The sequence below is a fragment of the Poecilia formosa genome, unplaced genomic scaffold (assembly GCF_000485575.1).
Source record: "Poecilia formosa unplaced genomic scaffold, Poecilia_formosa-5.1.2 Scaffold148, whole genome shotgun sequence".
NCBI lineage: Eukaryota > Metazoa > Chordata > Actinopteri > Cyprinodontiformes > Poeciliidae > Poecilia > Poecilia formosa.
In genome coordinates, this window is record NW_006800087.1 from 34,418 (window position 1) to 57,289 (window position 22,872).

Sequence of the window (22,872 nt, forward strand, 5' to 3'; positions counted from 1 at the left end):
TGGAGCTGTGTGGCCATGTGGACATCTAAGAAGAGAATCAGGATGAGGAAAATCTCCTGGATTAGTGTTTTTCAGATTAATAGCCCCAGCCACCCAATAATCCTAGATAATCCCTCTAGTGGGAGAAAGGAGATAAAACCAAGCAGCAGATGTTGTCGTCAGAAGTTCTGTTGATGTTTGTTTACTCGTGTTCATTCAGAGAAAAAAAAATCAACAAATGTGACTGTGAATATTAAGTGTGTCATGATTTCCAGTCACGACTGGTAACTGATTCAGAAGAAGTGTCTCTGCTGATCTTGACTGTGTTTACCAGGCAACAGTGCTTCATATCTTGTATGCTACTGAGTTAATTTGCTTCCTGATGTCAGCGTCAAGTCACGTTTCCTGTAAAAACAGTCATTACCAACGACAAATTTAACCCAATCTTTCAGCATTATGTAACGGGGAAGATAATGAATATCAAAAACCGAAAATGAAATTAACCGATATTATTACTCATCCATATTAGATGAGTAACCAGCACCAGGAAATCACCTACGAAATCACAAACGGTGCTGAGAATTATTCGGAAAATTTCTGACAAAGGCTTGAATATGTGTAGGTAGTTTGGGTTATGAGCTATGACAACAGACGTTGTGTGGAGGTTGAGGTTTGCATTGATGGTGACAGGATGTGTGTCTGCTGCTGCTGCTGCTGCTGCTTCCTTTGGGGCTTTGCTGACATGGGGGAGAGGAGTGATAAAAAAAAGAAAACACTCTTAAAGACACCCACACACAAAGGCTCTCACGTCACAACCTTCCAGCCAAGCAGTCTTCAACGTCTCACCAGTCTTACCCCATTGTGTTTAAACCCACTGTGCAGGCTGAGGCTACCGTAAGTGCACTCTCAGCTGCTCTCCTGACAGCCATGATGAAGTGTGTAGTAAAGTGTGCTTGAGTGTGTACATTTGCAGTGGATTGAAAGTGCTGCCTCAGCAGGGAGACGGGATGACAAAGTGGTCGCGCTACCGGAGGAGGAACAGGCAGCGGCGAGGGAAAGGGAAGTGGGAGCATGAAGAAAGTTGGAGTCAGAGGTTTGAGTGGGAGAGAATCATGTGGGAAGGCAGAGTAATTTCAGTGTGGGCTATGAGGAAACGAGGACAAAGATGTGAGATTACACCCTATCATATGAGCAATACGACAGTAGACATACAGACACCGTACCGATAGTTATGGAAAGACATCTGCATGACTAGTTCACCAAAATAGAAACTTCTGCCATTTAGCTTCCTTGTTATTCAGTGTTTTGCTGAAACAGTTTGCATTGAAAATTATTTTTACAGCACCATCAACCTGATTCAAAACAACTCACTCCATTGCAGTCCCGTAAAGTCACGTTGAAATACACCTAAAAGTGATAATCAAATGACTATACAATCATTCTACACAAATTTGAAAAATACTTGATTATAAGTTTACAATTCAAATCATATTTTACTGCTTTTACTACCACTTTTTTCTTTAAATACTCGCCTGCTCGTATTGTTGTATCTGTTTTTCAGTTTTTACCTGTTTTAGCCCAAAATATTTATAAATCTGAAGTTTGTCAGTGTTCATAATCATGGTGTAAAACTACAAAAATACTAATGTTTTTTTATGCCCACTTCTAGCTTTGTCTACTCAAATCACACTGAAAAAAACACCTTTTCAACAAATGAACTAAAAGATCAAACACAACATGGCATTTACCAATTATGAGTGTGAACTACACCACCCTCTTTAATGATAGAAAAAAGCAGGCTTGAGTTTATTAGATATTGATATTTTATTTATTAACTTGTTCCTGTTTGTTTTTTTGTTTTGTTAATTTATTTTGGGTCATAAATATCCATTACTTCACATTTGTTGCCATTATAAGGATAAGGCTTCTCATTTCTTTACTAAACATTCCAAATCTCTTAACATCCATACTTATACATTTAAAATTTCACCCTCAGAGCACCTGCAAAACATAATACATGACAGTTTTACTCAGTCTGATTAAAATATTTTCTATTTATTTCATTGTGAATTGGCAAAAATGAACATATTTAGATCATGAAAGCAGCATTGTGATCCCACTGAGAAATGTCATTGTGACATATCTTCCTCTTTCCCATGACGTCCATCATTGAATAAAAATAAATTAGCTATATTCATTGCTGAATAAGGCACTGTTTTATTTAGACTTCCCTACGCAATAGGCTTCAATGAAGGTCCTGTTTTAGTACACTTCAGTGAAACCATTTTATGACCTTTGTGACAACAAATGTTTTTACAGATTTCTTTTACTTTAATACTAAAAACACTCACGATAAAATTGTTAACTAACATGTTTAGTAGCTTGCATTTCTTAGTAATTATTTTTTTTTTTTATAATAAATGTTGCATTATGCTGTAAAATGCCCCAGTAATCTTGGTAAACCTTTTTAACACAAAGTCTATAATGTCATACTTTGAATGTTACATTTCCCCTTTCCCAAAAGTGAATTCATAATAAAAAACAAACAGGGATGAGCAGGAAAAGTGTAACATCTGTTTGTGACAGACATGGAGAGAGAAACAGGACAGATTTGCTGTGGCTTAGAGCTCCAGGGGATTAATTTGACCCAAATGATAACACACAGCCTTCAGCATTTCCTCTGAAGGCTGCAGTTCCTAGCTTTCAACTCGCAGCATCACGTCACTCAACACAAAAACACCGTATAACCCCAAACACCACGTGCGCAGTAGGAAAGTTGAGCTTTACGTCAGTGTCCATATGAGGACTGTCGGACAAGCCATATTTGGCTTTTCCGCCTGTGACGTTGCTGCCTCTGCGGAAAACGGGGCGGAGCCCACGCGACCCCGCCCCTCTCGCGGCTGTTATCAATGAACAACTGAAACTATGAAACTGAAGACGGTTTTATCCGCCTCAGGGAGTTCAAGTTCAAGTTCTCTCTACACTTACTCAAATTCATTTTAAGTTTTCATACAGGCGCATTATTTTGCATTTACAACTATAATAGTTTACTTTTTTCCTTAAGTAAACACCTCGTTTTTGTGTACTTTTTAAAGTTTTTTTAGGTTGACTTTTCACCTATTTCAAACTTTTGCGCCATGGCTTCAAGCAGTGTAACACTAGAAATAACAAACAACGAGCTGGTCCACATCCTAAGGACCCCACGGGATCAGTACACCTCCAGCGGGTGCGTGGTGCTGGACTGCAGACCTTTCCTCGACTTCTCCACGACGCACATTTGCGAGTCCCGCAACGTCAACTGGAACTCGATGCTGCGCCGCAGGTCCAAGAGCTCGGTGGTGGCCCTGGAGTGGCTCATCCCGGACAAGGCGCTCCTGGGCCGGCTGCGGCGCGGAGAGTTCTCCCCGCTGGTGGTGGTGGATGAGAGGAGCGGCTCGTTGGCCGAGCTCAAGTCGGAGAGTGTGGCCCAGATGTTGCTCACCGCCCTGCAGAACGAAGTCCAGACGCAAATCTGCTTTCTGCAAGGTGAAAACACTTTTCATTTCTGAACATTAATTAATGAAAAACAATCATTTGCTAAGGCTTTTATTTCTTTTACAGTTAGAAAACAGAACAAAATTATCAAATGTTCTTATTTCTTCCTACATTATATAAGAGGAGCATTCTTGTAAAATGTTCCATTAAGCTAAAACGCTGTTTGACCTCCATTTTAGGTGGATTTGAGGGATTTTCAGAGGCCTTTCCAGATCTTTGTTACCACGCTGCTGTAAACCCCCTCCATTCAGTGGAACCAGAGCCAATAGTGACAGGCCGGAGGACTCCAGCATATGATCAGGTACGTCAAAAAATCCTAATCGGTGCATCTAAATGTTATCTTCCTAAATAAAAAATAAAAAAATCAAACGTATTGATTAATTGTTGTTTTAATAATTTCTAGAATGGTCCGGTGGAGCTGCTGCCCTTCCTGTTCCTGGGCAGTGCCATCCACTCGTCCCGCAGAGAGACGCTGGCAGCAGCAGGCATCACAGCTGTCCTCAACGTGTCCTCCACCTGCCCCAACTTCTACGAAGGAGAGCTCCAGTACCTTCGACTCACTGTGGAGGATACGCTGGTAGCCGACATTAGAGCCTGCTTTCACACAGCCATCTCGTTCATCGGTGAGCCCCTTCACCTTCTGCTCAGTGACCTCAAGTTATTTATTTGTTCAAATCCCAGTATGAACTTTAACCAACCACATTTTAGAGGGCAGAGAAACTCAAGTGACCTAATTTGATATGAAATGCAACATAACACTTTTAAGCAGCTTATGTACAAGAGATCATTTTGTAGCTTATTGGCAAAATATAATAATCTAGTTGCAAAACAACTGGATTGTTTTCCACAACTTACAGATGAGATTCATTCACTCCTAAACTTCGACCTTGTAGCCAATTGTAAACATTTAGTCAGAGGAGGCTCTAAATCATGATCAGAATGTAGTTTCTTCACTTTTCCTCACTATGTCTAAATCTGGTCCGGTTGGAAAATGTACTGCATAAAACGAGGTTCTCTTGGACCCCATGTTCAACCAATCAGTCAAGTTTATTTCTAAAGCACTTTTCAGCAACAGGGTAGCTTTAAAGTGCTTTTACATCATAAAAATAAAACGGTAAAAGTAAAAAATCTTACATTTTGTAAAGAGCCATCATCAAAATCATCAGTTATCAGAGTTTTTACTTTAAAGCCCGAGTCTATATGTTTGTTTACCAGACAAGTAAAGCTTTAGGGAGTGTAATGATTGATTTAAAAATGTGTGAACAGTACCGATTGTTCTAAACTTTGTTGTTTTTTCCGGTGTTACCCACAGACTCCGTGAAAAAGAGCGGTGGTCGGGTGCTGGTGCACTGTCAGGCAGGCATCTCCCGCTCAGCCACCATCTGTCTGGCCTACCTCATGCACACGCAGCGCGTCCGCCTCGACGAGGCCTTCGACTTCGTCAAGCAGCGGCGCCACGTCATCTCCCCCAATCTGGCTTTCATGGGACAGTTGCTGCAGTTTGAGACCGACATCCTCTGTCAGGGCTGAGACGAGTGATGTCTTCAGCTCAGATTCTTATCAGGACTCGACAAATGATCCGTTTGGTCAGAAAATGGTACATCTAACAAGGACTCGGAGAAAAGCTACTTGTGTTGCTGGCATCACATGATTGGATTTCTGTTTAAAGCAGAAACTGACAAATGCATTACTGGTTAAAACAAACTTTTGCAGTGTAGAAACCTGCTGAAGTATTGAACTTGAAAATGACTACAGTCCAGAAGTAGCAGGTTGGAGCAGCTACTTGTACTTTCCCCTTTTACCAGTGAGGGAAGTTGTTCCTGCTTTTCTGGTAGTGTGTTTTTGTTGTGTGTGTGTGTGTGCTAATTTAAGACTAAGGTGCCTGTTTATTTGAAAGGTCTGTTTTTGCTTTCATACTGAAGCCACTGTGACATCTTTCAGGCAGCACTGTGTTAGCTACTTAAAGCAATTCTGAACAATTCTCAGATTTCTTCCACTGAAGTTATGAAAATGCACTAACTACAGCCTGTTTTATGAGACACATATATTGGCTGGCAGCCGTTTTTTTTTTTTTTTCCATTATGTAAATAGTTTTTAATTATTTAAGGTTTGCAATGACTGTGTTACAGTTTTTGATATGTTACTGCACTTTAATCCTGCAAATTTCAATCTATTCTGGGGTTTTTTTTCCACTCGAATAAAAACTTGCAGGAAAACACGTTTAATTCTTGTACTCCTCTTCCTTTTCCATAAACACACCTTAGCCTGTCTGCTCTGGTACATCAGATCATTTTTCTTCAAAACTACCTCTCTGCAGAGACAAAATAGTCCCGAGAGTATTGCAGTGGTTTCCCAGAACACGTTGCAAATGCATAACTTCACACACTGACCCTGCAGCGCTCCTGCTGAATCAGGGGATATTGAAGCTGTTCGTTGCTGCGTGTTTTGGAGGATTATCCTGCAGAGAGTGGATTTTACAGTCTAAAGTCCTCTTCCACCCCCAACACAGACATAAAAAAGTTCTATCTGCACACTGCAGTTGTGCGGACAGCTTTAGAGATTTGAGTTTTGCAGAATGTTCTCGCCTAGTTTGGAAAGTCTTTCTCAAATTTCAACAGGATATTTAAAGTGCATATCCTGTTAAAGTTTACTTCCAAACTGACTTTTTATATGCATTATTTCAAACATTCAGCTTTAGCTCTGTAAGATATTTTTCCACTTTGCAAATGTCTGCCATTTCTCCTTTCGTTTACATCCCATTTTAATGGTTCTTTATGGGGAACTTTTTGAAAAGCGTGGGTCACATTACATCAGGTGGGAAATTAACAGAGCATTTCTGGAAAAGCAGATGAGACCTTTAGTCAAAAAAGGTGGAGGTCACGTAATTTTTCACAGCTGCTTTGCAACTAGTGGATCTATGATTCCTGGTCTTTATCATCATATCCTGAAGAATGAAAAAGGGAAATATTCGAAATGTGAAAAATTTCTAATAAGAATTTTGATTTTTCATTATCATACATTCCATTTCAAATAAAAAAAACTGACAGTATGATTGAAATTAATTTAACTTCCCTCTGGGATCAACAAGGTAGTTTTGAATTGGATTTTGAATTTAATTTGAAGATGTTATTTTGCTTTATTTCCACTGTTTGTTCCATAAATATCAGTAAATTTGACAAAAAAATAAGATTAAATGCAATGACATAAATTTGACTGTTTTAAGTAATGGGAATGTTATTCAAGAACAATATTTTGCATTTGTGGCGCTACTGATGTCACAGCCATGTAGTTGCCCAAAGAAGTTTTGTTGAGTTTTTTTATCACGATCTTTGCTGCTATCACAATAGTACAATAATAGTACAATAAAATTCCAAGTCTACTTGACTTTAATCTCAAGTAGTACTTGGAATATACAACAATTAAGCACATCCATCTCTTAATAGCCGAAAAGACAGAATAAAGGTTTCTGAAGTGGCCTAATCAAAGTTTGAATAACGCCCAATGTGACTGAAATGTTCTGCAAACGTAGTGGGCCAAAGTTCCTCTACAGTGATGAAAAAGATTCATGACCAGCTGCCACAAACGCCAGATTTTGCTGCCAGTTGTTAAAGGTTAGGAATAATTAGTTTATAATAAAATCATTATTTGAAAACTCAGATGATCGTTGGGTGATTTTAAAATTTGTTTGAGGATTTGAAACATGTAACATGTAACCAATGCTTTTTATAGCACTGTATACATTAATGCCTCACCTCTGTTAAAAGATCAGCTGCATCCACTACCTCATTTTTTATTATCGGGCTGCCCACACTTATTTTTACCCATGGCCAAAACAAAACCTCCAACTTCCTCTCATTTACAAGTATCCGTTCCCTAACGCGTGCTTTAGTGGAACTATATTTGACTTCTTTCTTCCACTTGACACATTTTTCCACATCAGAAAAATGCCCATTGGCTTTAGTCAAGACTAGAAAAAAAAATAAATGAAAAGGTTTGAATTATGAATATTTAAAGATATTTCTATAAAACTTAAACTTCCACTTCTCCGCCTTGATTTTAATTTAATCATAATGTTCTCTGCAAGCCATTTTATGAATCTAAACAAGATTTCAGAGGATGACAGGATTCCATATCTCGTTCTTTTTCCTTAAACAACCTTTGTAGAAATAAGTAATAAAATCTTTCTGCAGATCAGGTTGGCTTCAGTGCTGATGTGAGATAGAAAACATTATATATTTTCTTTTCTGATTTATAATGTAAAATAACCTGATTTTAACATACAAAATAAATCTGACATTAGTGGTAAATTACTAGTTTGACTTGACTTTGGCACAAATATGTAAAAACCACGACGAGCAGAGCTCACCACAGGTTTTAAAGTAAATGTTTGAGTCTTCAACTGAAAAATGTGAAGAAATATGACTTCTAATTTGATTACATGTAGGCATGTAACAATTTCTGTGTTGTACAGACATCATCATAAGATTTAATGGCAGCTTATTTTAAAAAACTTCTACCATAACCAAAGCACATGTTTTCATGTTCCAGTAGAGTTTAGCAAACTAAATGTTTATGTTTGGATTAGTAGAACAGAAAATAAACTTTTTACTTCGGTATCTATTAAGCCATCAAAATAGTTGTGACTTATTGATCTTATCATGCCTGACTCTCTTCTCTGCACTTCTAAAACTGTGAGCCTTTGAGATTATTTTTACGTTCTTTGCTTTTCTGCTCTCTGTTTGTGATGACAAGTTAAATTTTAATCTATTTTTAACCAAGTGTCCAGCTGCCAGAACAAGTGGGTCTCTGTGTCATGTCATATTTATACACCAGTCATGGATTACTAATTAAAAGGATCAACTCAAAAAGTAGAAGTTTAAAAAAAAAAGGCTGTGCAAAGATCAGATTTTTTTCTCATCATCATTCACAATGAGGAATTACATTTATTTTAAAGGCCATGTTATGATGAATGCGGCCGTAGCTAGTCTATATTATAGCATTTTGTTGTCAAAGTAAAGCTCGGATTTGTCAAAATGTTTCAATTTATGTTTGTGTCACAATAAAAGCTGTATTAACATGTTTTGTAACTACATCATGTTACTTTTTTAGTCGCACATTTTATGGTATGTTGATTACTGGAGCTCTGTCTAGCAGAGATTATCTAAATAAAAAAAACATGTAAAAATAAATCTGCTGTGCCTCGCTTGTGGAATATCCTCCCTGACCTTTTCAAAAAAAATAACAAATTCATCCATGTTTATAACATTTAATGAGTAAAATGTTCAGTCAAGCAAAGCGACACTGTTTCAAATTGTTTGTGTTTCTGTCTGAATGTTGCAACATTATAAAATAGATTATTTTATTTTAAAATCGTGTCCTACGTGGCGATGAGGCAGAGATAATGTGCAACGTTATTTATTTACAGGGTGTTAAAAGTTCACTATTAAATATAGGTCAGCAGAAACCAGATGAAAGAATCCGTTTCAGGTCATTCATTACTGTAGCTACAGGAAATAGTAGTTGTGTACACAGGAAGTTAGCTGGGTAAATAAACAATCTTAAACAATCGTGTGATGCAGTTTGCTGTCATGTATTCTGGGTCAAACTTTAGAAAGAGGTCATCAACTTTACTTTTTTTTTTTTTTTTAATGAATGTGTATAAAACTCGTAGGCCGATATCAGTTTTATAAACACTTTAGGATTTCTATGAAAACAAACAATACTGAAGTATTTGAAAATCATGAAATTATAGTAAAATATTTTGGAGCCACTGACCAGGGCACAACTTAAACCTGCCATCCAGCAACTCAAACCTTCTGATGCATAGAATCACTCATTAATCAACTGTAGTTTGCACCAGTAAAATATTTTTTTGTAAGTGGATCGGGCACCATAACTGGGTCTGGCCCAGGGGCCCACATCCTTGTTATTCCGGCCCTGCATTAATCTATCTCCCCTCGCTGAGAGGGCTTTTATCGCTGTCATTGTTCACGCTTTATACATGTACCAGTGTTTGAAGACAGATTTTTGACTTATAGCTATGGATCAGAATCATTCAATTCTACTGGGCAAGATTCGGTGCAGAAACAGGAAATTTGACTTCAGTCCACACGATATGTTGCTATTTTTACTCTACTGTGATCCTCCAGAGGGAAATGCAGACTACCTGAGAAAAGATTAAGTCAAAAAATGTTTAGTTTGCAGCAGGACAGTGCTCTCTAGTGACAGCTTTTAAAACAACCAGGAAATGAGGAGATTTCTGAGCATCCAGCAGATGACGCCAGCATGCTGTTTATTCTGCCTTTTCCTGATTGATTCAACCCAGAATCATCTCAATCACACACAATCTTTATCTGCGGTGCTTCCCGGTGCATTTTTTTTAATTCACAAAAGAGTTGGTGCTGTTGTCCTTCTGTGCTTTTAAATAATCATGCTTGGAAGTAAAACTATTCCACCATCTCTCTGTTCAAATGCCTCTCATTAAATTTGTCATATCCAGTTCATCCTTTATCAATCAGCCTCCCTAATGAAAACAGACTCAAACTATTAGTCACACTCTGAGCCTGGATTAAACTACTGTCAGCTCTAATCATATTATATTAAGCTGCGGCAATACCTACTGATGGCTTATACGTGCGTGTTTGCGTCTGTATGTCTCTGTAACGTATTTACAAATGGGTGAGTGTGTCAGATTAGGGATTAGCACAGAGATCCCGCTTCCTTTTGGACGTGGAGTTTTGCTGGGTTTGCTGTTCACAGATGAGGACGGTGCATGTCACTTGTATGAGGAATCCCAGGTGATGAAAATGCAACTGTGATATAAGAGGCTGCAGAATAACAATGTGCATTTATTTGCATAGGCCTGCTGGTACATACAGAAGCAGAAGGGTCCCTCATTACAAATGCAGTTTGGGAAATTACTCTTTGGCCATTTGACAGCAGTAAAATTAATTCTTTGCATGCTTTCAGAACTCACATTAAGAATAAGTCCAGTAGAAGCTTGAAATACTAAACCATGATCTCTTATTTTCTTCCAAGCACTGAGCTTTCCCCTGAAATTGCTGGAAAATGACCAGAAAAAGTAGCTGAATAAACATTCTTTGCGCTCAAAGTTTGCAGTCCTTGGTATTGTGGAAAGTATTTGCCCTCTCACACATTTATTATGTTTTTGGCTTTATTATCCCACTTAAATGTTTTACATCATCCAACAAATGTTGATATCAGTCAAAAATAACCAGAGTAAATGCAACAATTATATTTTTAATTGTGATTAAGAGGGAAAAGAACCATGAACAGCTCAATTAGAAAATATTAGAAAGTCATGAACTCTGGGACTCCATCAAACTGCAGCAGTATTCACAGAGAAAACATGGCACAGTGGTGAATCTTCCAGGAGTGCTCAGGTTACCCAGATTACTCCCAGAGAGCTTCAGAAACACATCCAGGAGGTACAACCCAGGTCTCACTTGCCTCAGTCAAGGTCAGAGTTCATGATTCAGTAGCAGGAAAGAGACTGGGTGAAACTGGCAGCCGTGGGGGAGCAGCAAGGTGAAAAACACAGAAAAACGCTCATCTCATATTTACATCTAAATGACTGCCATGACATTTTGGGGAAAATATTCTACAGAGCAAAGGAATGAGGTGTTGTTTTTGGAAGATGTTTAGCCTGTTAGAAAAAGTCCCGTTTTTCAGAAAACAGGCTCAAACGTGGTTGTGATGCTATGATGGTTTATGATCCTTCAGAACCTGAATGACTTATGGAGCCATGAATTCAGGACTCTACCAGGAAGGAGGTCGTCTGACCATCCGTTGGTGACCCGGTTAAATTCAAAGAAGGTTTAAAAACGTATTTAAGTTCAAAATCTGGACTTAAGTACAACTGGGATATTGTGGCATCACCATATGTGATCTGTTCATGGTAAAAAGACAAAAAAAAACATTACTATGATTAGGATAATTTTCTGAAGTCAATGTTGATGTTATATAACAAACTTAGTGCCTCTTACTACAAATGTTTGATTGCGGTCATTGCCCGTATGGCTTGGATAGAATATTTGTCTTTGTAAGATAAATTAAGATTTGAAAATGGACTGCATGTTGGAGCAGCTGGGAGTAGGAAGGCCCTGACCTCACCTTGTGGCTACTGAAGGTGGGCGCCATCTTGACGAGACCCTGCAATGATGATGGGGGTTGACATCGCACATTTGAAAACAACCATTTTGTTTGCTGATGTTATCTTTGTTCAATTTTAAGATTTATCAGAAGGTCTGAAAACATTTACATGTGACAAAATAAACTTAAGATGCCCAATATATGTACTTTTCTACAGCTCTATAGTTCACGGTAAACCTCCATAAGTCACTCAAAGTGTATTCTCTTGACTCCCAGAAATCAAATTTCCACTAAAAATAGAAGCTCAATGGAAACAAGGTCCAGACCTTAAAAAAAAGAATCTGAACTTTCAAATCAAACAGGCAGGAAGTGCCCTCTGACTGATGTTGACCTGAGCCCGACATGCACATAAACTCCCAGCAGAGCCCTGCCGTGAGTAAACCTGCAGAGATGGAAGTTCAAATGCAGCATTTATAGACTTTTTCCCCGACGTTTTTGATCTTTTTGAACAGATTTCAACAATGGAAAAAGTTCAGCAAGTTTTCCTAAAGAGAGCAGCTCCGTCCCCGGAGGGAACTCAATCTTTTCCAGACCTGGATGTCAAGCAAGAACTGTTGATCCAGTGTGCTTGATCCATGACAGCAGAATTACCTCCAGGCTTGTGAGTCTTTGTGTGCGGCATACTGTACGTGAGAGTGTGTGCACGTGGTCTTACACAACAAGCACTTCAGAGGCCGTGTGTGTATACCGCACACTGAACGCTATGAGTTGCAACCTTGGCATCGGTGACACACCCCTCAACCCCAGAATGCATTTTCAGCGTGTTACTAAGCACAGTTCACCTACAAAAACAGACACACTTGATTGGAGTGTGCTCTCTCTCGCTAAAAGCTTTATTCTCCGTCCCTTTATATTTAGAATGTGTAGCAGGAGCAGGAAAAAAAATGTACGAGCATTATTGGCTGCTGCTTCAGGTCACGCAATCAGTAAGCGGGCCGTCCAATTGTAATTCCATGGGTGGCTTGTAGAGCTTCTCTCTCATTAAAGCTGAGATACGTGTGTGTGTTTGTGTGTGTGTATGGAGGGTTGGGGAGGGGTTAGCACAACAAAAACAAGCAAGCACAACCTCCCACTCACACACCATTCATAAGACTGCGTGTGTGTTTGTGTGTGTGTGTGTGTGTGTGTGTGCGTGCTTGTGTGCGTGTGTGTGTGTGTGTGTGTGCGTGCGTGCGTGTGTGTGCGTGCGTACGTGTGTGTGTGTGCGTACGTGCCTGTGTGTGCGTGACAGGTGTTAATGTACACTCCAAAAACCGCTGTTTAAAAAACAGGGTTACTTTGCTCGCACACTGGGTTGATTTAATTCAGCAGGATTTGGTTATTAGTTCGGCTTTTCTCTCAAATGAGTTGGTCAAAGTTACTTATGTCTACTGGTGACGCTACCAAAGAGTGGGTTAAACAGAATAACTTATGGGGTAATATGTTGATGAAAAATTAATGAGAAGCCAGTTTTATGCCTGCTTCATCACGCTGAAGCCTGCTCCGTGAGCAGGAGGAGGGGAATCTCAGCTGGGTTAGCAAACCTCAAAACAAAGAAGAATTTCAGGAGTTTCATGCAGGTAGATTACTAAGGAGAGACATTAAATTTATGAGTAATAAAAACACAGTAATGACATTCATTAGGATTTTTCAGGCAACCAATCTGTGTCAAGAAATATCAACTAATTTGATATCTTTGCTTGTGGAAAATATTATTTCTCTCCTGATTCCCAACTTCAGCGTAAAATGGAAATGCTAATAAGAATAAGAGATTGTACAGTAACCTTGAGAAAACATTCAAATTTCACTGAGAAATCATTTCTCTTGTTTATGTCTTCTCTGTGTCGTATTTTTGTGTATTTGTGAATTGTCTAATCTGTTTTCCCTTTGGTATCTTTTCATAAGAAATGCTTCCTTGTTTTGTTGAATGTTATTAGTAAACAATGAAATTGCAATAAATTGATTTGATTTTAAAAGTCCAGGCTGTGATGGACCTGACTGCTGCAGCCTTAACCAAACTATTAAAAGAGTGTATCAGCAGCTCAGGCCCCAAAGTTTCTAAAGTACCAAATTCATTTTGTCGCTTTTATTTATTTATTTATTTATTTATTTTTGTTTTGTTTTTGCTGTTTTCCAAATTCTGTGTTTTATGCTTCTCAAAAACTTAGAAGCCTTTGTCACTATCTGAAATGTTGCAATTTGCTAGACTTTCACAAAATAAATTGCTCCGTGACTATTCTACAAAAATAATAATGAATATTAAATACTTTACTAATGTTCTTTTTCACAGTATGGAAGGACCATTTGAGGTGTCAACCTTGGTACAAAAGGCAAAGTGAGTTTGTTCAAAGAAAATGCATTTCTCTGTTGAAGCTCCTTCCTTAACAAACTGGGTCACAACTTTGACCCATTTGGTTTAAATCACCCAATTTCTGTCCCAGTAACATTAACCCATTTAAGTTCAGTTTAAGTTTAGAGTGCATGTTGGAATATTGTTCATTTTGCATCCGAGTTTGCAGCAGCAACAGGAGCCCCCTCCCCTGCGTTACCAACACTCTGCTGCTGTTTAGTTTTACGGCCCAGTAAAGCTTCCAGCGTGACGCAAGTTTCACAAGATAATTGAACAATCGGACCCTCGATCTCAAGTGGCCAGCCAATCACAGGAGAGGTGCCGTGGTTGTTTTTCTCGTGAGAGAAAGAAAGCGCCGACAGATTCTTAATGCAGATAAATTTAAACAGAAGTCAAGCGATGATGCAGACACGTTATCGCAGAGAGCGGCTGTTACCGCTGCCCTGCGCCTTGCACCATCAGCAGAGGTGCAAGGTGACATGGTGCGTTTTCAGGCAGGGGAGTTGAAGCTGCTGGAGAGAGGAGAAGGTTATAATTTACTTATCTTCTTGCTGAAATAGCCCCCGTTCTTCGCAAAACGATGTTTCATAACTGAGATCTGAAACCTCATAATGTAGTGCGCTGAGTTCCCAACCCAGAAGCACCACTTATACAGTTAATGCATTAGCGCTGCAGCACTCAGGGAGGCTCCGGTCTCCAAACCGAACACGTTTATTTTATGTGAACTTCAGAACTTGTCATGATTTCACTTTATTAAGGAAATCTCATTATGTTTTTTGCAGTGAAACGTCAATCCATTATGTGCACTACTGTCTAACTGAATAATTAGACTTACAACAAAATATCACATTTAAAAAGTTCCTAACCGAGCCCTCCTAAGAGCGGTCACTCCTTCACATTCCCCAGACACCCCGTCCAAATATTCTCATATGCATCTATTTATTTCTGCCGCTTTGCTATACATCCACAATGGGACTCACCACCCAGGGGACACCCTTTAATGGAGTGGAGGAGGACAAATCTATGTTAGCTGTGCCCCAAATGCGTCTTATGTTGCATGTTGCAACATAAGACGCAACATGCGTCTTATGTTGCGTCGCAACATAAGACGCATGTTATGTTGAGTGGTGAGTGGACAAACTGTGAGAAAATATAGCTGATGGTTGGCTGATGATCCATAACTTTTTGATTTACAGCCTGCAGGGGCACATTAAATAATTATTTCATGATTTAAAGGGGAGGTAATATGTATTTTCCAGGCACATTTTGCCATTTTATAGCACAATCAAGTAACTATGTTGCTTTCAGCTGTTATAAAAATGCTGTGCATATCAAATATGACTTAAAAGAATTTTGACTTTGTAATTTTATGCCTTGAAATTAGGCCTCTATCTCTTTAAGAAACCCCTGCTGTTTCTGAAACTCCACCTTCAGGAAATCATCACAGCATCACTCCTCTATTAATTTAACCACGTTTTTATCAGCATTTCACTCAGAAGTAGCTGGTATAACGAGCTCAGCCGACACACAGTTCCACCAGATGTTTGCTAATTGCTGCTGGCTAGTTTGAAGGAGTTGAGTGGAGGAGGCCTGCTCAGGTCGAAATCCTGGAAACTGCCTTGTGAATTTCTCTCAAACGTTTGAATGCCGTTAGCTTCACAATTCTCTAAAGACTTCTGCTTGTGCTCCTTTGTGTGCCACTTTTTTTTTTTCTTCCACTCAACTTCTTATTAAAATGCATGGACACAACACTCTTGATTTTTTCTAGATTACACCTCTAGTGGAGAGTGACATTATTATTTTATTTAGCTGTGATCAAATTATCAAAATGATCAAAAAGTACAAGACTTTATTTGTAAACCCCTCGGCGCATAATGAATATAAAATTTGATTTATTTTTTAAACCAATCAATGCTCTTCTTAGTGACGCCCTTAAACTGCCATGGTTTGTATTTGTGTAGTTTTTTTTTTTTTAATCCTTCGGTGGATATTTAAAAATGCTTAAGCAGAAAGAGAGTGATGAAGCGTCCCAGCATCTGAAAATCCAGCTAATATTTCCTCTGAAGCGGGCGGCATCAGCCCTCATCTGGTCGCCTCAGCATCCAGGGGAAACAAGCCATGTCCCATCTAACTGCGTTGGCTTGAGTTTAGGTCTTAAGTTGTGAGAGTGAGGGGGGGTTGCAGCGATGAAGAGAGTAAGGATCCCATGACGCTCCACAATGACATCACCGGGTCTGAAAGAGGCGCAAGAGGCGGATGGGAGGCACCCCCACTTATTAGATTTCGTCGGAAGGTCCTGCTCGCAAGAGAAGATGCTGCTGCGCCTCGGAGAGGAAGTCGGGTGATGTGCGCCAGTGGAGCGGCTGATTCAAGGGTTCTTCACGAACTTCTGTCGCACCGAGGACCAAAAACGCAACTCCTGAGATCCACAGAGCTTAGTCCGAAAAGAGGGGATCATTTCATAATGTGAGGGAACGTTTCAGGAGCACATCTGGCTGCGTGCGCCAGGTTGGAGAGCCAAATGTTTACTTTTCCTCCTTTTCTTTTCTTTTTTTCCCCCCTTTTTTGCTCGACCGACAGGAAACACGGGGACTGATACAGCCTGTCCTTTGAAATTAAGAACAAGTAGCTTTTATTATTGAGCCATCGTGAAAATTTCACTTTTTTCTCTTTCTTATTATTTATTTGATACGTGCGTGTCTCCAGAAGAGGACGCACGGACTGCAAAAGTGTCCAAATTTACCCTGATCCAATTTCTTATATTGTCGCAATTAACAAAACTGAATTAGACATGTTTTAATTGAATTTCCTCGTAATTGGGACACAACTTAATCATTAAAGACACATTGAGCGGAGCAGAAGTGTCAGTGGTTTTTCTGTTGTTTTATAACTCCGAACGGGCGGACGCACCGCATCAGAAAAAAAATTACTTTTAATCTTTTTTGGAGGAAATTGATTCCAAGAACTGATAAGAATCCGCTGTCTGCGCTCTGACGCATTGACTTGGACTGGTTTTTGTGCCTAAAATGGACTTAGAGAAAATGTTGCGGAGGATGCAAAGAATCAATCATTTGACGGCGCTGAAAGAGAACTGAAAGAAGTTAGGTAAATATGACTTTCAATTCATTATAAATGTATGACTGATGTCTTGATTTAAATGCACATTGGACCGCAGGAAGAAACGGCGCACAATTGCACAGTTTCTTGCACTTTTATGCATCCGTTAAGTGGACGCTCTGTGAGTAATCACGGTGTCCTACGTGCATATTTTGTTCTGATTTAGAGAAATAATCCAGGCATGGCTTCAGCGGTGGAGGGCGGCTGCTCCATGCTGCTGACCGGCTGGAACAGCAGTGTGAGCGGCTCCGGAGGCTCCGCGCCCTGCAACCAGAGTGTCCGATCCCTCGCCCCTTACTCCCCCGAAGCCACGGCGGCCTTCGCCACTGCCATAACGCTGATGGTAGTCTTCACCATAGTCGGAAACATCATGGTCATCATCGCCGTGCTGACCAGCAGGTCTCTACGAGGTCCGCAGAACCTGTTCCTGGTGTCTCTGGCTGCTGCGGACATCTTGGTGGCTACGCTGATTATCCCCTTCTCGCTGGCCAACGAACTGCTCGGCTACTGGTACTTTAAATCTCTGTGGTGTGAGATCTACCTGGCGCTAGACGTGCTGTTCTGCACCTCCTCCATCGTGCACCTGTGTGCCATCTCATTGGACCGCTACCTGTCCATCTCCAGGGTCACTTACGGGCGCCAGCGGACTCCCACACGCATCAAAGGCGCCATCGTGGTGGTGTGGCTGATCTCTTCCGTCATCTCCTTCCCCCCTCTGCTCTCACTCAACAAGAGTGAGGTTAGTGATGAGGCGAGTGAGAGAGGACCTCAGTGCCAGCTGAATGATGAGCGTTGGTACATCTTGTACTCCACCATAGGCTCCTTCTTCGCCCCCTGCCTCATCATGATCCTGGTGTATGTGAGAATCTACCAAATAGCCAAACAGAGAACACGCTGCCCTCCTGGGGAGCCCAGGAAGGACGGGGTCGCCTGTGCAACTCCAAGTCAGCCTGCACGACACATACAAGCCAACGGAAAGGATGACGAAGAGAGCACTCCCCCTTCAGCAAGCAAAACCTCAAACACCAGACCCCCTACTCTTGCTATCACCCCTTCTCCTTCCCCAGGAGACTCACAGAGTCCCCAGAATCCAACCACTAATAACCTCTTGCAGCCCCCTGCCCAGTCTCCAGCCGTGTCTCCCGTCACAACTCCCCCGGTCACCTTGGCCCCCTCGTCCAACCCTGCTCCTCATCCTGCACCCAAAACCAAGGAGGAGGTGAAGAAGGGCAAAAAGCTGAGAGGGAAGAAGGCCGACAATAACAATGGCGACAGCTCAAGCACAGAGAGTGATGCAGAGCACAGCCATGGAGGGGGCCGGGGGAGCGCCAGCATGCCGGGGTCACCTGCTGGGGGGGGCATCCACTCCCCAGCCTCAGTCAAGCGCTACCGTGACATGATTGCCACTTCGAAGGGTGCTCGCCTGGTGCCAGGAAGGAAGTCAAAAACAGAGAGCAATCCGGGGGCTGCGAGGCGTAAGGCAATGGTCAACCGGGAGAAACGGTTCACCTTCGTCCTGGCCGTGGTCATTGGTGTCTTCGTGGTGTGCTGGTTCCCCTTCTTCTTCTCCTACTCTCTGCGGGCAGTGTGCCCAGAGACCTGCGTCATTCCCGACCCACTCTTCACGTTCTTCTTCTGGATTGGCTACTGCAACTCTTCCCTCAATCCAGTCATATACACCATCTTCAACAAAGACTTCAGAAAGGCTTTTAAAAAGATTCTGTGCAGAACCACCAAGGGTACTTTCTTTTAGCATGTAAATGTGCTGCACAGAACATGCACACAGATAGAGCTTCTTCTGAGGCAAAGCAGAACAATCATTTCCATTTTACCAAACACTCAAAGGGCTGTTTTAAAAATATGTTAAAATGTGGAGATTTCAGTGTAAAATTTGGAACTGAGGGACACTTTTTCAACCACAGTGCACAAACAGACAAATTGAACTGTGTTTAATCATGAATTGAAGCTGGGGATGAGTTGAAAATGGGACATGAAAAGGGGGCTGACTGCATTAAACTGCTTGGCGCTTCGGGGCTGCTGATAAGATCCCGAATGCAGCGTTTTGTCTCCAGATTATATCGACTCAAGGACACATCGCTGCAGAAATGTACACGAAGAGCTACATGTTGCAGGAAATGTCCTGAGAACCAAGTTTTCATTGTGAATAAAGACTTTTATAATATGTACATACAATATTTTGTAAGTACCGGCTACGGAGAGGCAAGTGGCCTTAGATTCCTGTGCTCCTGGGGGCCTTTTATTTATCAGCACAGAGCACAAGGAGGACACAAGGTTAGCGGTGATTTCTTACGTCTGCAGTCTTAATTCGTCCCGCTGCAGGGCAAACATGTGTTCCTTGATTTTAAAGAGCAACAACAAGAGAAGGTTTCAAACGATCTCAGATGTGATTTCACAAACAAGAGCGCCCTTTCAAACTCAACTCGCAGAGTTTTTATGTGGAAAGCCACCTTTGCTCCTGGCTTTTGCAGGAGTCCCAAAAATGGCTCCTACATTGTTTTTTTGTTGTTGTTTTTTTAAGAACTTAGAGGAGATATGGGTCATATATTTGAACTCGTGTGTAGGTTACTGAAGTGTGGGCCTTTTGACATCTTGTTTCCTGTGTTTAACTGCACTGTCATTTTGAATGGACTGGACCATGAGGACCTCTTCCAACAAACTGGACCATTTATGTAACCATCAGAACTGCTTTGATCCTCCTTCAGAGCTCATTAATGTGAGCTACATCTGTTGAAGACTGAAAAAAAAAACACTAGAATATTATTTAAACTCCAAGCATTATTTTCAGAAGAAAAAAAACTGCTAGTATTTACCAGGTAGACACTGAGAGTGACTGTAAAAGGTGGATGAACATGCAATTATGGGTGCGCGATGTGCCCCTTAATTACACCTACAGGGGTCATGGTGAACAAGGTGTCTGAGTGGCTCTTCAGCAGCACCTGGGACACAGCGTCACCCGCAGCTAAACCTCTCTGCTGCAGGGAGGCAAGAGAGGATGGATGGATGGCAGAGGTATTGACAGTGATGAAAACAAGAGAGGAAGATGTGTCTAACTGTGAACGCCACAACAGGCTTATTATTAACTCTATGGGACAAGGGCTGTCAGCAGTGACACACCAATTTCCTAATCCTGCTGACCTGTGTGAATGTGTATGTGTGTGTTTCTGCATGTGGGACGACTTTATTGTTCTCTTCTCCGTCTGTAGAAACAGTCAGTGCCTCGTCTGGCTGGGATGCTGCAGATCTACTGTAATATTGATCAGAGCAGAGACCAGATTTGCAGGTTCAGGCAACATATTGCTGTCAATGAAGAGATCTCTCCATTGAGACAGTCTTACCAAGCTGAAAGTCAGTGTTTCTCTTTACGTGAGCTGAGTGCATGGCTTTCTAGTGAGCACCCTGCAGGGACCAAAGAGCCTTACAGAACACCAGCCTGACTCAGTGACATCTGGCTCTGTGACGTATTTACCTAGTATTACTTCTTCTTTTTTGTTTTGGTGTATATGATGGAACGCACAGATTGAAGATTTATTTGCTTTGCATTTTCTGTCTGTAACCTATTTATTTGTAATTATACTACGCTTTTGTGCAGAGAATGAAGCCAACTGAACAAAGAATGAAAATGCTGTACAAATTTTTAAGTTCCTTGACGAGAGCGAAAGTTTCCTTTTGCCATCAGAGTTAGTGCTTGGTGAGAGTGCAGTTTATTTTAACTCAGACTCTTGAGGATTTTGTGCGGAATCCAAAAATGCAAAATTTGCCATCGTTTCATCTAGTCGTAGTGGCGTGAAATCGTTCATCGGAGATACAAGCACATTCAGCAGGGTGCACTTTTTACCAAGCTTAAAACTCTGCAGCAGGAAAACCTCTCCCCTCGTCAAACTTTCCTCGGAACAGTAATCGAGCATGAAAATGTCAACGGTTTGTAGGACGCTAAGGCCACAATCCATATCACATGGAGCTGCTGGGAGGTTTAAATATGATTTAATCAAACCGATGTGAGCGGGAGCTTTGTGCACTTGTTTAACAGTTCCCTGGTTTCCTTTAAAAAAATGCTGCTTCAGTTCCATGAAAGGACTAAAACAAACAGCCACAGAGGTCATGTTCATGTTGGTTTTTAATCATTTTCAGTGGCAAAGATGTTCAAAACTCACCAAATAAAATCTCTTGTGACAAGAGTCCTACTTTGTTTATTTAAAAACAGTCAAAACTCATGACTTAAAAGGTCACAGATGCAGCTGATTGCCATCCTTCTGAAACTCCCTGCTTTGTCTCTTCCTCAACTGTGTTTGGACCAAATTGTTCGGTCTAAGCTTTACAATCTACTATCTCTCTCAGATCTGTCATGACCTCCCCCCCCCACTCCACACACCCTCCCAGTTCGAAAATAAAGCAACTTGAAAAAGCATGAGTCATTCTCCAGTCCGTTTATTTCATACATTTTTATGTAATGAAGCATCATGGAAAAATAGGAGGTGGGAGGGGGGAGACGACATGGTAATTTCCAGGAGGACATTTTGGAATATGCTCACAAATATGAGGTGTTTCTCCTGCGTACGCGTCGGAGCCGAGTGCAAATCAAAGCAATTTCCAGCTGTCGTAAAAAAGCCCTCAATGGCAGCACAACTTCAGGAAATAGTCCATAACATTGTGGGCTGATGGCTGTTCAAGATGTCACTGGGAAATCTCCTATCACAGTGGGACATGAGATGTAGGCTGGCTACTGCCAACAAACACAGAGGAAGTCTAGGAGGAATTAGGCTGTGTATGAACACACACACACGCACTAGTCATAGAGGATGCACCTTCAAAATGTGCCCTCCTTTATCTCCCTGTAGTTTCATTTCCATATTCATAGCAGAGCTTTGATTTAAGCTGCACTAGGAGGTGAACAGATAACTTATCAAGGCCAAGAATTGAGAGCAGTCAGTTTCATGTTTACCGTGTTGTATATTCATTGAAACACAGCGTCCCTGTGCCCCTGATTCGCTGACCTGAGACTGAATACAAAGCAGCCCTGGTCCTCACAGCCGACCCTCAGCAGGGAGGAGGGGGACGCCTGCACTGCGAGTGAAAATGCATAATTGCAGTGGCTCTCAAAAGTTCACACACCTCCTGTTCCACCTTTAATGAGATCTTATTTAATTCAACTTAAAAACAAAACTGTGAAAATAAATAAATAAATAAATAAATAAATAAATAAATAAATAAATAAATAAATAAATAAATAAATAAATGCGCACATGCTTTAATTCCTTTATTTGATTTCAGACTTTGCTAGTAGAAGTAAATCAGCCTCTCTCATCTTGATTTGGTTGCATCAGCCTACTCTATCTTTCTAAACCAATCAGGTTGTGGGTACAACACATTTTCAAATAAGGGAGGGTTGAATTTTAATCTCATTAGGGAATAGCTATGTTGATGTTGGAAGTATGCTTAGACTCAATATGATGTTGAACCTTTTTAATTTTCAGCTGCTTAGCAAACACCTGAAGATTTTGGGTAAATACCGATTCCGCATTTTGAAAGTGTTCATGTTTTAGTCCTCTTCTACAAAACCATGACTACCGCGTTTCACTTAGAGAATGGTGTTCTTTTTAGATGTGAAAAGTTGTTCTTGTCTCAAAGTTACCTTTTGGAATCACAGCACAAAGTTCAGCTCGGATCTGTTCAGACCTCAGGAGATTCTCACACAATATTTTAGCCAGATCTGGATGATTTCT

The 22,872-nt window shown here is 40.8% G+C and overlaps 3 protein-coding genes across 3 annotated transcripts in view; all 3 read left to right on the forward strand.

Annotated features, from left to right (window-relative positions):
* Window positions 1-22,872, forward strand: part of LOC103145867 (lymphocyte antigen 6 family member D) — a 670,619-nt gene that overhangs the window by 26,501 nt on the left and 621,246 nt on the right. The gene's annotated exons all lie outside the window — the stretch shown is intronic.
* Window positions 2,065-5,734, forward strand: dusp2 (dual specificity phosphatase 2). Its single transcript, XM_007563499.2, has 4 exons — window positions 2,065-3,504; window positions 3,693-3,814; window positions 3,917-4,136; window positions 4,826-5,734. Exons 1-4 carry the CDS (start codon window positions 3,117-3,119, stop codon window positions 5,041-5,043), a joined length of 948 nt encoding a protein of 315 aa, XP_007563561.1. The 5' UTR covers window positions 2,065-3,116; the 3' UTR covers window positions 5,044-5,734.
* adra2b (adrenoceptor alpha 2B) lies at window positions 15,918-21,557 on the forward strand. Its single transcript, XM_007563498.2, has 2 exons — window positions 15,918-17,119; window positions 17,298-21,557. The coding sequence occupies exon 2, from the start codon at window positions 17,313-17,315 to the stop codon at window positions 18,882-18,884; it is 1,572 nt and encodes a 523-aa protein (XP_007563560.1). The 5' UTR covers window positions 15,918-17,119; window positions 17,298-17,312; the 3' UTR covers window positions 18,885-21,557.